The following is a 16,131-nucleotide window of genomic DNA, read 5'->3' as shown; positions in this document are numbered from 1 at the left end:
CTGTCTGGCGTTAGTTTAGCTTAGCTCTGTTAGAGAGAAATCATAAATTACTACTGGCAAAAAAATAATGGCATCATAAATTTATGGTTGGCTGAAAATATATAAATGTCGTCTTTTTAAATTTTAATAGTTCCAATTTTAATGCATTCCCCAAATGTACGTGATTAAAAACTAAACAGTAGTTTTATTTGGTCTTTTTTTCTAATGCATCTCCACCTGTCGAGCTGTCCCATTGGCTGGGAAGCCTGACTTGAACAAAACAGTTCTTTAAAAAACGGGGAAAAAACACACTTTCCAATTTTTTCCTGACCAAGTCACGTGACTTCCAGGTCGTATCAGTGGTAAATAACCCAATGTCGTATCCAGGTTCTTTTCGGACTAATAGATTCAATATGGCGAGCACTCCAACTGACATTGCAAATGGACTCCAAGTGTCCCTACACATTTATAAAATGAATAAATTAACGTCCCTTTCCCTTGAAAAGATAGTCAAAGGATCAAAGAAGTAGGATAAGAGAATGGGGCATAAATTAAGATTTTCCTAGTAAAAAACAAAATTGCATCTGGAGTAGGTAAGGCAAACCTGAAATTTTAAATTAAATCTTGAACAGAGTGGATCTTGAAAAGGATGTTATGTAGATCAAATCGCCAACTTACATGTTTCAGAACGTTACTGGGAAATTTAACATATTTTGGCCTGGGAGCCATGATGGACAATAATTATTACTTGGTACTCCAGGTACATGGCTTTAAGTTTTGTTGTAAGCCAGACGCCATTATTATAATGCCTCTTAACATTGGAGACAACTACATCAAACAAACAAAACAAAACAAAACAAAAACCAATAACAATATTTCTTCTTGCCAAGTCATTCAACTTGTGTTCAATTCATGCACATCTCTCCCTGGGCATCTGAGAACTGACAACCCTCTCTGCCCAGTAGACTCCTGCTAAAAGATCCCGAAAAGTTTTTTGCACCCGAAAAGCATTTGCTAAATCTTAAAACTTTTGACTACAGAGCTGTTTTATCCATGTATTCTTAATACGAACAGAGGTTCTCCTCATGCAAGACCTTTTAGGCGTATACATCACTCTGTCTCATACCGATTAACTAAAAATGGCTTTTCGGGCCCAAAAAGATTCAGGGCTTTCGAGAAATGGGCCCCCGACCTTTTGGGCTCAACATTTGTTCACAGAAACATTTCACCGCCCACATCTGTATATGTAAAGCGTCTACATATAAGAATTAGCAGTGTTTCAACCTAGGTGTTGAAAGAGCGACTAGAGGATTTGAGTTCCCAGGTTAACAAGTAAAACCAGTAAGCATTGTTTAATGCAATCCATATCACATCAGTAAAAGAAATTACAATTTTTATTAACTTCAAGTCCAACCTCTTATATTTACATTGCAAAAGTTAGTTAGATCATTTAATTCTGAAAGGCTGCAAGGTGTAACAGATAGCTACAACAGATTAACGTAATAGTTTTGGTGTAGAAGTCTCCATCAGAAATGTCAAGTTCTAACTAAAAGATCCCCAGAAATGTGGCTTCATTCTTCTGTGAAAGAAAAAATATATAACAAAATTCGTAAGGGCAAGATACTTTATTAATTGTGGGTACATTCCATCATAGTATACCCCTTGATTTAGCCCATGAACACGCCCTGCCAGTCAGGTACAGCATAAAAAACACAGGAATGGCCTGCAAGCTGTCACCCTCACTGCAACTGGGAAAAGGCAGTGTCTCTAATTTTAAATTATTTGCAACTAAAGAAATAATCTAAACCTTAGACTTTTCTTTACAAATTCTCAATCCTTTGCCCCTTAAATTTCACAACAAAGTAATAAATTCAAACAACATACATTCCATTTATAATACTTTTCTTATCTTGTATTTGGAGAAACTTGAGAGGCAAAAGAGTAAAATGTCTAATGTGCTTGCCCCACCTCATACCAACACCCCCTCCCCCCCCCCCCCTGCAACCAAGACAATACAGGGAAGTATAATATGTACATGTACCAAACCACTTTTGATACTCACATGCAGTTGCTTCTTCCATTTCTGCTAGAGCAGCTAACAAAGTAGAGAAATGAAAAATCACAGTTACACACCAGTAGATAGTAAAAATGCTGTGATGTTATAAGAGAAATGTGTGTCCCATAGTCTGTCAGCACTGTGCGGAGGGGATGTGATTGAGCCACAACAAAAAAATATCTCGAAGCAAATAAATAAACGTGTGGACAGACTACACGTACAAGTATGTACCCTTACTGGTACTGTTTCCACCAGAAGCTGCATGATCATTTGTAAGCTACTTAACTATATCAATAACATGCTAATGAATGCTGAAAAGGAAATTTCTGATAGGTACTCTGAACTGTCTGACTCTACACATGTATACAGACCACGAAGATGGACCTTGTACACAGTACATTGTAGCTTCAGCAAATTGTCTTTGCAAGACCATTGCACAAACGAAAATAGTTTGTTGCCGCAATAGCCGCTCATTTCCACGTCTCTCTCATTCCTACCTTTCAATGGTTATTAACAAATTTTGTGACTTTGATTCCAAACATGTATCACCTTTGTGACATAACCTGAAATTTGTCCAGAAATTTTCTGACAAGACAGCATTGTTCACAGAACATGTTTCCCTATCAACCACCCAAGAATTTTAAAAGAAAATCAAATCTTTCTCCAAAATAAGAGTGCTTGCCTTTTTTTGAAGAAAAGATTTCAGATTGAATCCAATAGAAATTCAAGTATTTAACAAGTGGACAAAAACTTTGTACCAATATTACTTACATCGTAATGCAAACTTCTGTTTGACTATTTTAAATATCTTCTCAAAAAATATCATTTCTAACAACACCATATGTCAAAAACACATTGTGAACTTCTTATGAAACAAGTGAAAGTACAGGTGAAATGAAACTGATGATGAGATCTTACCTGTGTTTGCAAGCACAATTTCTCCGAACTTGCAAATTTATTTTCTCGAGTTCCCATGGAAAATTGTTTTCCGTGTTAATTTCAGGCAACTGCTTGTACTTACATGTGCATCTTTAGCTTTAAGAAAATGTAAAATGGACTGTAAAATACCTAAAACTATTCTGGTACAAGGCTTTTGTGCACTTAAAACTGAAATTGCTTGATTTTCTATCGGATTTTGTCTTAACTGTCATCTTTGTTTTGGCACCCTCTTTACTGGTTTTGAGGTTTGGTGCTTTTTTGCAATCATGAGATCCACAAGATCAAAAAAATGGCAGATGTTCAAATTTATCATGATCAAAGTCTCACATCACATGACACCATCATCTTGGATTTACTCTTGAAGTTATGAAGGGGGAAAACCATTCTGCCTTAAACCTACTTTCACACCCTCCCCACACCCACAGTCCAAAAAAGACCAACAAACCCAGGTTTTAATCAGGCTTAATATTGGTTTAAATCCTACATTGACAACATATAACCTCCTTCTCAGCTTTTAACCTTTCAGCTCTCTCTGCTAAAAGTTGAGCCCTTGGCCACCATGGTACATTTTTGTGCTTTTTAACCATATTTTCATAATTTTCCTCGGCTCTTTCTTCATACTGATGTGCCTTATAACCAAGCCACAGAAAAGCACTGGTGTAGAATACATGCAGTTGCAAAATTTTTAGGTTAGATTAATGTACAACAATGTACATTTAATGAATCCTGAACCCATTGTCTACCATCACACATGATCCACTTTAAGGTTTGAAGGATGAGGCCCTATATGTATGGTGACACATTTCAAATGAAACTTAACGTAGCATACCTAAAAGCACCTTAACTTAAGCTTAAATACATAAATCCTCCGCAGTGGATGTGTAAGAACATAGACAAAACTAGTATGTCATTGTCTTTGCATGTATGTATTTCGTGGCTAGTTTGGAACGTTTGGCTCTGGTAAATGCACTCTTAACTCTGCAGTTTACATCACAATTGTTGTGTCCTGAACTAGTCGGTGCTAAGAAAGAATTCAACTGGATTGAACCAAACAACAACGATAACTTTTTCCGCCATGACAGCTCGTGCACGACACTACAACCGAGAGGATCTGGGTTCTAATACATTACACCGGGAGGGGATCTGGATCCTAATACACAACAACAATCTGAGCTATATTTCAGCTTACAAGTATCGACCATGCCCAATGTACAGGGTAAGCAAGCTTAGTACAACTTAGCTCACACTGTACAAGTGTCATTCAAAATGCAATAAAAATAATACCTTTACTTACTTATAAACGCTGGATAACCTCGCACCAGATTAGAGTAACACGATGCAAACAATCCGGCCCCTCCAAACCATAGTATTGTCCTTATTATTGTCCTAACAGCTAAGGAGAAAGACGACCAGTCTTGAGGAAAGTGTACACAAAAATCCAATATGGCGGCTTGTGTATGGGCTTAGCAGCCAAGCTTCTCGAAGTGAGCCGATTACTGCTTCATGTAAGCCTTGTGACAAAAGCCTCAACCCAACTTAGGAAGTAAGACTTGCATAAGATGTCTTAGATAGAAATTCGAGGGGAAAGATAGAAAGGTACATAGGCCCTGGATTAAAATATGTGTAAAAAAAAAAAATAAATACACGGAAATATGAAATAGCGTAACTGGTAGAATTTTCAGGCCACACTTCGTATTTTCTTTGTTGCAAAGATGGAGGGCACGAGCATCTCGTTTTCACGGCAGGGTGCATTACCTGAAACATCTTCTTAAACCTAAACTAGCAACATGTGTGGCTAATGCCCCATCGGTATTCCAAACAAATGCACATCACTTGAACTAGCACCAGCAGGTCACCTGCCTTAGTTTATTTTGAAAGCAGTCATTTTTAAAATGGTCCATTTGTACAATCTACAACTTTTTCTTCTTCCTCTTTGTGGAGTGATATTACCATTCCTGTGCGTCAAAAGCTCAGCTAACGATTCTGATAGTTTTCCTATTGTGATCAACACGTGGGCTGGAAGCTATAAAGGAGCCACAGACAAAGGTGATATAACGACTGATTTAAATTTACACATTAGTTTGTTTGATTCGGCTGAATCAAGTGACAACAGAGGAAATAATGACGCGTCTAACATTACATTTATTTAAAAACATCCGTCGACAGCTCGGACTTCTGACAAGTTGTGACATTGCGTGGTGACAATATTTCTGATAGGTGCGTCATTACCGCAATACGCGAATATTAAAGTGATATTGTAAAATTATTTGATAGTACACGAAAGGAATAGATCCATTGAAAAGGTATTATTCAGGTCACATGATCATGGATGTTCTAAAACATCCGGTATAGAGTGTACACTCTGTAATTTTATATGGAATATTAAGCAATTTTTGACGATACAGGATGGCACCAGTTGATTACATCACTTTTTTGTAAAAAGCACATGTTCGTTTCCCAAGTGAAGCTCGATACAATATTTGCGTCTGATCTTTATTAGCATTCACAAAGGCGAGCCCGGTTTCAGCTTGCCACTGTAAACGCCCTGTACATGAAGACTGGCCCTGCCAATACTGTGTCAATTCTGTTAGTTAAAAGTTACCACAGGAATTACATTTTATGACAACTGTTATTGCATTAACGAAGGGTAAAACAATACAAAACGTTATTGACATTCATGGCAGTTCACTCCTGTTTAAAGTTTGATAGGCTCAGTCGGTTATCTCTAGCAAAAATATTTAACTTTCACAATTTGAAACATTTCATTCTTTTTTTGATTTCGTCGTTTCCAGTGTACACCAAAAGCTCTGGTAACTATTCTGATTTCTTTCCTGGTGTGATCAACACATGGGCTGGAAACCATGAAGTGGCCACAGGCAAAGGTGATGAAGTGACCGCCGTTTATTCTGCTTGCCTGAGTGCGAAATTATTCATAAGCTTGTGATATTAGGAAATTATTATACCCGCTTTAAGTTATTTAGTGTTAATATTAGTGTTAAGTTAGTTAGTGTTTAAGAAGTGGCTTGCAAATTGAAATAAGTGCAACATGTCCCATCCGGCCAGTGCAACGGACTTTCAACAAACCTTTCTGAGGCATCTCACATTTATTCACTTAGTTAGCATTTTATTTTCATTCATTTTGTATGTTATTTTACGTTAATGTAAGAAATCAATATGGCTTTTCAAGAAAAAGATCAAAACCCACTTTTCTTCTTTGGGCTCCCACACGGCAGTCATGTAAACCCGCTTTTCAGTATCGTAGTAGTCGATTTTATCGACTTATATTTTAGTATGTTTTTTTATACTCTGTAACTGAATTAATACACAGAGTATGCTATGCACCCAAAATCTAACCGTATCGTTCAGGCTATGTTACGAGACAGAATCAGTTTGCTTTCATATTTCAAAGCTATTATGTTTTAGTCTTTTAAGTAAGTCAACTTGATATAACTTGCACAACGTTTTCCAAAGGTTTATTAATGCTTCCACGCCGATCTTTCGCATGTATCTACCACTGGGAAGCTATAGAAACGCTTGTGATGTATTCGGCCCTTCGTGTACAAACTGTGCGACTCAAATACCGATATCTGATTATACTGTGGCTCTTACTATGGGTATTATCTGCTTTCTTGCTTAGAAATGATAATTTATATCTTTCCTACCTATCACTGTGTTGAACATTAGCATGGGAAGTACTCGCAAAGGGAGGACCATCTCTAGATGCCATAGAGGAAGGAGTTACAGCGTGTGAGCTGAACCAGTGCGGCACTCACAGAGTGACTGTGGGCTATGGTGGAAGGTATTGTACACGGTAACTGCGTCAAGTCCAGTTGCAATGCCATCTATATATAACCTTCCCCTATTAGTAGGTTGCCTTGCGACAAGAAAAAAAATCTAAGTGCCCTATAGTTAAGAGCTAAAATTAAATTTTCTTTACAGCACATCCAAAGACATGCAGTGTAACCTACATATTCTCGTTCACATCGTCTTTGAATCTTATTCTACCATACGTCTTCCTAAAAACTGATCCATTCAAAATCTTTGTTTTTCAGTCCTAATGAAGCTGGAAAGACAACATTAGATGCTTTAATAATTGATGGGTAAGGCAACTTTTGAAACGGCCGAAATTCTGATAGATACTCTTCAAAACATTTTACTTTTTCTTGTTATCCAGATGCGATTATACATGTTGTATTCGTTTAGAGATTAACATTTCCTGCTCGTAAATAAATTTCTCTTCTAAAAATAGTCATAGTTTTCAAACGGACTAGCCTCTACTGGCAGTCATTGTAAAAAATTATATTATTGTCAATACGTTTTTGTAGTTTTCACCCCCTGCTTCGTCGAAATTTTGCTCGCCCTTCAATTAACGCGCGGTTAGAATGCCGAAAAGCTCTTTGTACGGAATGCTTGCTGCCGGGCTAGAATTGTTGATGAGTTTGAAAATTTAAGTAAATGAGTACTGATTGTCCTCGTCATACTAGTGTCGTAATTTCTGCAGTGCAACACACGCTGCTGGGGCAGTGGGCTGTTTGAAGCGCGTCAAGACGGCAATTTCTGTCGCTCGAGCCGTTCTGGAGAACACCAAGGCTACCCTTCCTGTTGGTGAAGATGGTTAGTAGGATTTACCCCAAGTTGTAAAACAATCTATTTTGAGATTAACATTATTCGTGATATTTGAAATGCGGAATGAGAGAGAGAGAGAGTTATCCCAATTATTCTTTGTGTCTGTCTTTCCTTCAAGCAACACAATTTGCCCTCCAGATGGGATTCAGAGAACAAGATCTTCATACTAACGAGTCTGTGTAAGTAGTCACTAAATAATAAAATCAGTGAAGGGAACGGTAATTCAATGAATATGCTTTATGCTTTGTAAGTCATATTGCATTTGACTGAATATTTGTCCACATTTTTGTCAATCAAAGTAAGATGTGGAAAGAATGGAAGAAAAACAAATGCCAACCAAACTTTTGGAACGAGGTTTGTTTAGGTACTTTGGTAATCTTTGTTTTTATAACCAAGATTTTTCAGTTCTATTATTTTCAAATACTTTTTTTTCTCGATTTATAGAATCCTAATTATCATAACAGTGCTAAACACTATGACCATTAAACAAAGCGACTTGCTTTGAGGTACTGATTTCAGATTTCATGTCCTCATTTTATAGTTATCGGACAATGTTATCCCAGCCCCCCGGGGGGACTACTCCCGGAACAATTGGGTGGGGGGTGTGCGGCCCGCTTCCCAAAACCCTTACCCCATTTATGCCAAAATCTGCGATTTCCCTACCCTATTTATGACCCGAAAAAGTAGCTTCTTCTAAAAGGCAAGCCCACTTCAAGACTTGAGTGAAAAAACAATAACCTATTTGTGATCAAAATGGCCAAAATCGATACCCTATTTATGAGCAAAACCATTGAAAACCGTACCCTTTGTGATCGCACTTACCTATATAACCCATAAAGGGGAGTACTCCTTCCCCCCCCCCCCGGTTCCAGCTAAACACTGACCGTATCCTAATCGATGTTACCAATGATTGTCCAGTTGTAGATGATTTGGTCTGGGATTTCAGCTGCCTGACATCAAATTATTTAAAGTTTGGTGGAAATTTCTTTTTCGTTGCCGAATGTATTATGATGTATTTGCAGAATGTTCGTCCAGACCCTCGTTCCTCGTGTGGACCGTACAAACCCAGCAAAGGCAGAACGTTAGCCAGCTTCTGGATTTTTAAATCCAAGCCAATCAACCAACCAACCCTTACATCAATTAATTGATCAATCCATTTCCTGTGGTATATGTGCACTACACTGTAACACGCCAAGTGAAACTTTGATGAATGCAAGCTTTAGTTACAACTTGTTATGGTTTTGTTCCACGAGATTTCTCTTCCCTTTTGCAATCAAAAACGTTAGCAACTAATAAGCTTCAACAAGAGACGACAATAATTGAAATGGGTGAACGGAAATTGTACAATTTAACAGCTCACCTGTGTTTCATCCTCCAGAAATGTCCAAGACACTACTAAGCAAACTTTGTTGGATGATGTAGATGTCGACAATCATGACACCATAAGTAATGGGTAATGAACGAGCTCATCAAGATAGAACAATGGACTTACCCCTGGCCTTTTCTTTTTTTTTCACCGAGAAACCGAAACATCTGCGTACACCTTCAGTCGTCAACTTTCGCCCTCCGCCAAACACGGCACCCCACAAACAGTTCGCCAAAACTTAAGGCGCCACGAACGTGCGCCACACAACTCAACCCCCCCCCCCCCCCCCCCCCACGAGCTACTCGCTACCCTACCACCTCGTGCGGTAGGAATCTCTTGCCTGTAAACAAGAATTATTCAGAACACATCTGAATAATTTGGGCCTAGTAATTCGAGCGCAAGTACTTACTCCAGCTACTACCATTTACACTGAAGGACTGTGCAACGACAACATTTCTAATGACTTTAATTTGGTGACTAAAGTTAATGGCGACTGGCTTTTTGAACTGTGACTGACATCATTTCATTGACTGATTTTTTCTGTTTTCGACTTGACTTTAACCCCGGGATTTTCAAATCATTTCAGAATGTGTCATGAGCTAAGCACTGATTTGCTTTCAGGTATGATAGCAATTGACCAACATGGGAACATAGCAGCCGGAACATCAACAAATGGATTGAACCACAAAATCGCTGGGTGAGTTTCACAATAGATGAATGACTTCTAGCCAGTAGCGTTTCGTTTTGCTTTTTATCCTAATAAAATAATATCCTCATAATTTGCACGCAAAATTTAATGTTATTCATAATTGTCGATTCAGCTTTATTCCCGACAAGGAAAGGAAGGGGATTCGGGGAGGGGGGGAGCTAAAGGACCGTAAAGGGATTTAGTTGATGGAAGTAATCGATCCATTTGTCTACAATTATGAGCATGTGCAAATAATATCATAAAATATGCATAGACTGAAATTGAATAAAATAGAAACATTTATTGCCCTTTTTCAATCATATCTGTTACTTTGTATTGTAAAATTTTTTCCATCCTTAATTCCATTCACTTACTCTTTTTTACGTTGAGGGCGGGCAAAACACTTCAGTAGGCTTTTGACAAATGATTACATCGTTTTTCCCCTTGGTAGCCGAGTCGGGAACTCTCCCATTCCTGGAGCACGAGCTTACGTGGATAAGGACGTTGGTGGAGCTGCAGGGACTGGTGATGGGGATGTTATGTTAAAGTTTTTGCCCAGGTACGCCCTGAACGTACATTAGTCACAGGTTTCTGTGGTGGAAAACTCGCCGAGGTAAAATGAACACATGCACATAACCCTCCTCATCATGTCGTTCGCTATTTGCCTTGATTTTTGTCACTAACGTGTCAAATAATCCCCCTTCAGGTTTTAAATAGCCTGAAGAGTAGTAAGATGATTTTGTAGCGGAAGGCAATTGGCCTTATTCGTGTTCTTGATATTGTACTGGAACTGGCTTTATACTGAGGCTAATGCGGGCAGTCAAGAGATCATAGCCTCTTCGCGGAGTCATTTCAAATCCAAACTTCATGAGCCTCCATTGCAAGCTGTTCCAGTTCAATACCGAGAATACAAATATGGCCTATAGGCTACTTTCTAACACGGCCCCAAAGCTTTCAGGACAAAATTGCAAATTTGTTGAGTTTCCTGTGTCTCCCAAAGAAGACTTGTAAATAAAAAAGCACCTCCAAATTTAGAGGTTTGCCCTGAACGTCATGTAAGAATATTGATATATCGAACGTGGCCTATTGCAAGTGTTACTTTGACACCTTTTCCTTTATCAATAAGACTGCCACTGTATCCACGGGCCAATCAACCTTAAACTTCGTTTCCCGTGGCTATTAAGCGATACGTTGAATATCAACGCCTTGCAAAGAGGGCTCTGTGCTAACGTTCAGTCTAACAATTATAAAACAAGGGAATTACAGAGGTTGAGTCTGATGCAGAATGAACATTTTTTTTAAAGTGATTCCTTAGCCTTGGAACTAACTTAGCATTTGAATATACACAGACATTGGCCTATTCGCCCTGTCTGTTAAAACACCACCCTGGCATGAAAAGATGGGCTTTGAGAGGAATCCAACTCACCGGCCCATGAACAAGCTTTGTAGGCAGTCTTTAAACAACTTGCATAAACGTGACAACCTGATACAGTACTTTTGTCTCATAGTTTCCATGCAGTTGAGCTTCCCCGTCAAGGTTACAGCCCAACACGGGCTGCCAGAATGGTTCTTAAGAAAATAGCGCAGTATTATCCAACCCTCAGAGGGGGACTGATAACTGTGACAAAGGATGGCAGAGACGGCATTGAAAAAAAGTACTATAGGGGAACTATCATGAACTTGAATTCGAAACTTAACAAAACAAAGTACATATTTCCGTTAATAGAAACCAGGAGAGTATTGATCTTCTCTTGTAGAAACCTAAAATTAATGATCTAGTTTTATTAAAAACCAACAGTTGTGAATGGACATTGTCAAAATTTACCTTATAATCTCAGATTTGAGAAGTTTGAGAGACTTTTCAGAATCTTTCCTTGTGTCTTGGAAAAATCGATAAGAACTAATCAAAACCTGCTCGCTTTTTAACAACTCATTTCATTTCTTCCCGTTGCCAGCAAAGATTCTGTGTACCTAGAAGAAGGCCTGAATGAGGATCGAATAGCCAATTGAGAATAAACCCACACTTAACAAGTCCAAGATAAAGTTCATGTACATGTTGATCGGGTCTAGGCAAAAGCTGGGTACTTCTAAATAATAGTTATCCGACTCTTACCATCGATGGAAGCTCTATAAAGTAATTTGCGTTTTCAAAATGTCTTGGGAAACTGATATAGATGGAGCCTACATCTTAATGCAACTTCGAAAAAGATTTCATTTAAGGAAGAAAGTTTAAAGAAAATAAGACAACATTGGAACACTAAAATTGATTTTCTCATTAGCTTTACTGCTGCGTTGCTGTACTAATGCTTCATACCAAAGTTAGTAAAACCCTCCTAATCTATGACAATATTGCAAAACCATAGCTTTGTTGCAACCAATATACTTTCAGGCGATTGGCCGGTTCTCCTCTTAACTTCTTCTTCCTCTAGTAGCTAACGTAAGGCCAATATTTCTGGTAGGAGCCACTCCATCCTTTATGGAATTGGCTATCTGAGCTACCTCCGTTGGTTATAAATTGTATCCACAGGTAGAGTTTTCCCGTTGAATAGAAGGAGCCGGTGGGAATGGAGTGTCCACTCCAGCCGCTGGTTAACACAACTTCCCCAAATCTGTTAAAATCATCATAATGAAAACAGCATTAAAAGGGATGGCACAATGACTTAAGGATAGTGCACTGCAATCCTAATCGTGGGGCCGGGTTCGAATTCGAACGTGTTCCAGGGAAGTCAGGGTACATACGTAAGGCATAACTTTCTTAGCTTCTATCCTCATTTCTTCCTCCAAAAGTAGATAAGTACTAGTTGATTACTAGGTCATCCAAGGGGTAGAAACAGCACTTTAATATCCAGTTTGTTTTTTACAGGGTGGATAACGCTATCCAATGGTTAAACCACTACCCAGGGGATAGCATAGTTAGTTTTGTTACCATAAATTGACCTTCCACGCGAAAACGTACACTAATGGGTATCAGTTCGAACGGCTAAAAACCGTTCGTATTGCGATTTGGGGTGGAATACCTGATTAATATAACTGGTTTGACAAGTTTGTTAACCGAGATTTTTTAAATTGCCTTCTACGCAACGATATTTCGTATTGTTTACGGTCATCACCACTTAGTCCACGAAAGTATACTATAGAACTGCTGTGTGGGGTGGCGTTTTTGCTAGGGACACATTGCTGGTAGTGGTTGTGGTGGTGATGGTTTTGGGCCGTGTTTACAGGTAGATAGAGTACCCTAGTGTTAGCGGGTTGCCTTTTTTCATTAACGTGTTTACAAGACAGCTAGGGTTACCCTAGTACTAGGGTGGTAAGGTAATTCTACCTGTGCCGTGATTTTGCTTGTAAACCTGACTATCATTGACCCTGTTGCTAAGGTAAACCTAGCATTAAGGTTAACCTTTCTGCGTGTAGACAGGCCCATTGCGCTATCGTTTTAGATTGCGAGGTTTTAGTGGCTATCCAAATTAACACACACTAATTTGCGCAGAATACCAAATGGACAAGAAAACAATGTTACAGCGTACCTCCCGGCGTGGATCTTCACCAAGTCATAGGTAGTTTCCGTTGAGAAGTCAGTGAAGATAAAGTCGGGGATGTCCACGGTGCGATGTACTAACCACACGCAGTCGAGGTTATTAGCATAACCATTCGGGTAGCCTGGGGACGAGATAATGCCACTTCCATCTTCGTATACGCCTCCACAAGATGTATCTAGGAAGTTACAAACACATAATTGTCTATGAGTTATTGTGAAGTGTGAATGTTTTTAGCTTACCGTGACGGTTCGGTCGATTTTTTGTTCTATTAAGTTCTTAAATACTCTTTTCTTTTGGCCATCGTAGCTTAACAAGAAATAACACACAAACTGCGGTGATAAACATAACAATGAAACGCATTGTTGAAAAACAAAAAGAAAAACTATATCTTTTTGCTTGACGTTTCGTATGTTTATTGAGAATAGAAGTAACAACTAAATTTTAAATTTAAGATAAGTAACTAATTGACAATAACACTGACAGAAGCTGAAAAAAATGCATATTAAAAGATGCAAACTATTAAAGATGAAGCTCTTTGCTGCTAACGTTATCATTTATTTAGTTTCCCAACAATGCGTTTTATTCTCATGTTTATCACCACAGTTTGTGTGTTATCTCTTATTTAGTTCTTCTTATGGCCCTAGACTGACTAGATTTGAATGGCAATACGCTCCCTTGTTTGGCGCAGGGGATACGGATGACGACTTGGTATGATATTAGGTGCTGTCCGATAATAAGTGTTTTTATTCTTTACTTTCATCCTAAGTTCAATTTCTGTATATTATATATATATAATTACGGAATACAGTATGCCTGCACACGTACACCCAAAAAAGATTGCGTCGGCAATAAACGTTTTGATGAGCTTATTTTACACGTTGGTCTTCCTTACCGACTTGCTTGAAGTTGAAACTGAATCCTTTCCTCGTGGTGTTTCCATCACTGATGAATCTCACCCGCAATACATTCCCGGATGAGGTGAATGATGGCGGCAGATAAGTTGTCCCGTCAAACACGATAGTTGCACTTTCGTAGTGACTCGTGTCGTAGATCAGCAAGTAATCTTTGCCAGTCTCCGTCTTAAACTCGGTAAAGTCGAGTCTGACTTTCTTGTTCACCGGAACTTGTATCTGCCACGTGCAGTATTCGTCGTTACCGTAATTGCTGGGATAGTTTGTTGATGTCACTGTACCACTCGGACCATTCAAGAATGCTCCACAGCTCGTTTCTGAAAGCAGAAACATTTTTCCTCATTTCTTAGTTTTTCTTTTAGCCGGGATACCCATTGGCGTTCACTGACAGAGATTTATTTGGATATGGTTATTAAGGTACAGAAAAAAGAAAATAAGGATTAAAGACCACAGCGTGGAATGCTGGATTGGTGGAGTGCTGAATTGGTCATGCCGCGCGTATTAACAACTGTCTGGTGGTTTTTTCGGAGGTGATCCTCGCCTTATTCTTGGTTTAATTTGTTATTATATGTCTTGTATATGTTTTTTTTTTTTTTTTTTATGGAGGGGCAAATAAAACAAGCAAAAGACTATCATGATCTCTTGCACATGATATTGATGATGATGATGATGATGATGATGATGACGATAATTTATGGAATTTACTGAAAGAGAAAATATACTAAGACAGTATAGCCACGCACACTTTTGAGAGTGTTCCTTTCTAATTTCATTACTGCTAAAATCCGCAACTTTTGAAGTTGATGGGCAAAGGATGGTCTCGATGGTCAAGAAAACGAGGAGACGGCGCGTAATATCCAACAAATATTGTATTACTACTCACGCTGACAAGTGGGCTGTGTCCCTGACCATGTACCATCTGCTTGGCAGGTCCTGGTGAGGTCACCCACAAGTCTATACTGAGGATCACATTCCATCACTACTCTGCTTTGATACGTGAAGGTATCTCCATACCTGACGCCATTAGCCGGTATACCTGGGTCGCCACAGCTAACAACTAGAAACATTATTTTATACATGTAGTTTAGAAAATCGTCATCATCGTAGTCCTAGCTCTCCTCTGGGAGAATAGGACCAAAGTAAAAAAAGCTACCGAATTAATATTTTTAGTATGTACCACACAAGCGAATAGTGCTTTCCGCTCATTCTGATGATCTATGATGGCAAGATTATTATGACACATTCTAATTTCTACAACATTTCAGTTTTATTTGCTAGTTTTTAATTACTCACTAGTCAGTTTTGGAGGTTTTCAGAGTTATAGTACAAACAAAGTAAATATGGCAGCCGGTGCCTTTTCCTTCGACGTCTTCCACATTGTTAAGTGATTTTCTCATAGGAAAACGATTTTAAACCTGATTCTTGCCGACTTCACGCCCCCTTCCGCTTTCGCTAACACGCTTTCCCGAGGAAAAACTAACTAAAAGAACCTCCAAATTCAACTAATGTTAGCTCAGGACGTATTATCGGATTCTTACGATATCTTCGACGAAGGAAAACCTGTCGCAAAGGAAAAGATTCGGTGAACTGTCGTCCCTGTCGGACAATTAAAATAACACAAGAGTCTAACTTACTGGGGCATGTAGGTTGTGTACCAGTCCACTCGCCGTTAGTTTGACACGTGCGAACCGGAGATCCTTGCATGGTGTAACCAACGTTACACGTAAATGAGATGGCGTTGCCATATTGGTAGGACGACGAGTTCTTCTCTCCATTATCAGGTGTTCCAGGATTCCCACAAGAGCGCTCTGTACGTAACATCGTTAGAGAAAGAGAGTGACTAAACATTATATTATGATATCGCCATATTATGTTACTGTTCTTGTTATCATTGAATGAGAGTATACAGCTTGTTTAAACTAGCATCAAATTGTGACGTCACACCTAGAAAGATTACCTGCACAATCAAGCAGTCATATCGAGAGAAAATGTGATTGGCCTTTCTTAACAAAAATACAATGATACTCCCC

At 38.8% G+C, this 16,131-nt stretch overlaps 2 protein-coding genes and 3 long non-coding RNA genes across 5 annotated transcripts in view; 3 read left to right on the top strand and 2 right to left on the bottom strand.

Moving 5' to 3' along the window:
- Positions 1-16,131, top strand: part of LOC149103957 (uncharacterized) — a 240,749-nt gene that overhangs the window by 192,650 nt on the left and 31,968 nt on the right. The window lies entirely within an intron of this gene.
- On the bottom strand, positions 1,356-4,578 carry LOC110065313 (uncharacterized). Its single transcript, XR_016202075.1, has 3 exons — positions 4,269-4,578; positions 2,042-2,074; positions 1,356-1,558 (listed from the first exon to the last, which is right to left on the bottom strand). It is a non-coding gene; the product is annotated as an uncharacterized LOC110065313 (long non-coding RNA).
- Positions 4,867-7,722, top strand: LOC110065316 (N(4)-(beta-N-acetylglucosaminyl)-L-asparaginase-like). The gene is made up of 5 exons (XM_089273323.1): positions 4,867-5,020; positions 5,767-5,856; positions 6,653-6,773; positions 7,027-7,074; positions 7,476-7,722. Exons 1-5 carry the CDS (start codon positions 4,867-4,869, stop codon positions 7,591-7,593), a joined length of 531 nt encoding a protein of 176 aa, XP_089129449.1. The 3' UTR covers positions 7,594-7,722.
- Positions 10,129-11,683, top strand: LOC149103958 (uncharacterized). The gene is made up of 2 exons (XR_016202078.1): positions 10,129-10,213; positions 11,163-11,683. It is a non-coding gene; the product is annotated as an uncharacterized LOC149103958 (long non-coding RNA).
- The window catches only part of LOC110065311 (sushi, von Willebrand factor type A, EGF and pentraxin domain-containing protein 1-like), a gene marked incomplete at its 5' end in the record, with an annotated part of 33,436 nt that continues 29,222 nt past the window's right edge, over positions 11,918-16,131 (bottom strand). Inside the window, 5 exons of the mRNA XM_089273758.1 lie at positions 11,918-12,263; positions 13,179-13,365; positions 14,083-14,418; positions 14,985-15,158; positions 15,736-15,909. Coding sequence (XP_089129884.1) covers positions 12,080-12,263; positions 13,179-13,365; positions 14,083-14,418; positions 14,985-15,158; positions 15,736-15,909 — 1,055 coding nt within the window. The remainder of the gene's footprint in view (positions 12,264-13,178; positions 13,366-14,082; positions 14,419-14,984; positions 15,159-15,735; positions 15,910-16,131) is intronic.

This window comes from Orbicella faveolata, unplaced genomic scaffold (genome assembly GCF_042242905.1).
Source record: "Orbicella faveolata isolate gen_17 unplaced genomic scaffold, um_ofav_v1 contig_35, whole genome shotgun sequence".
Lineage (NCBI taxonomy): Eukaryota > Metazoa > Cnidaria > Anthozoa > Scleractinia > Merulinidae > Orbicella > Orbicella faveolata.
This window is presented reverse-complemented; position numbering and strand designations above follow the sequence as displayed.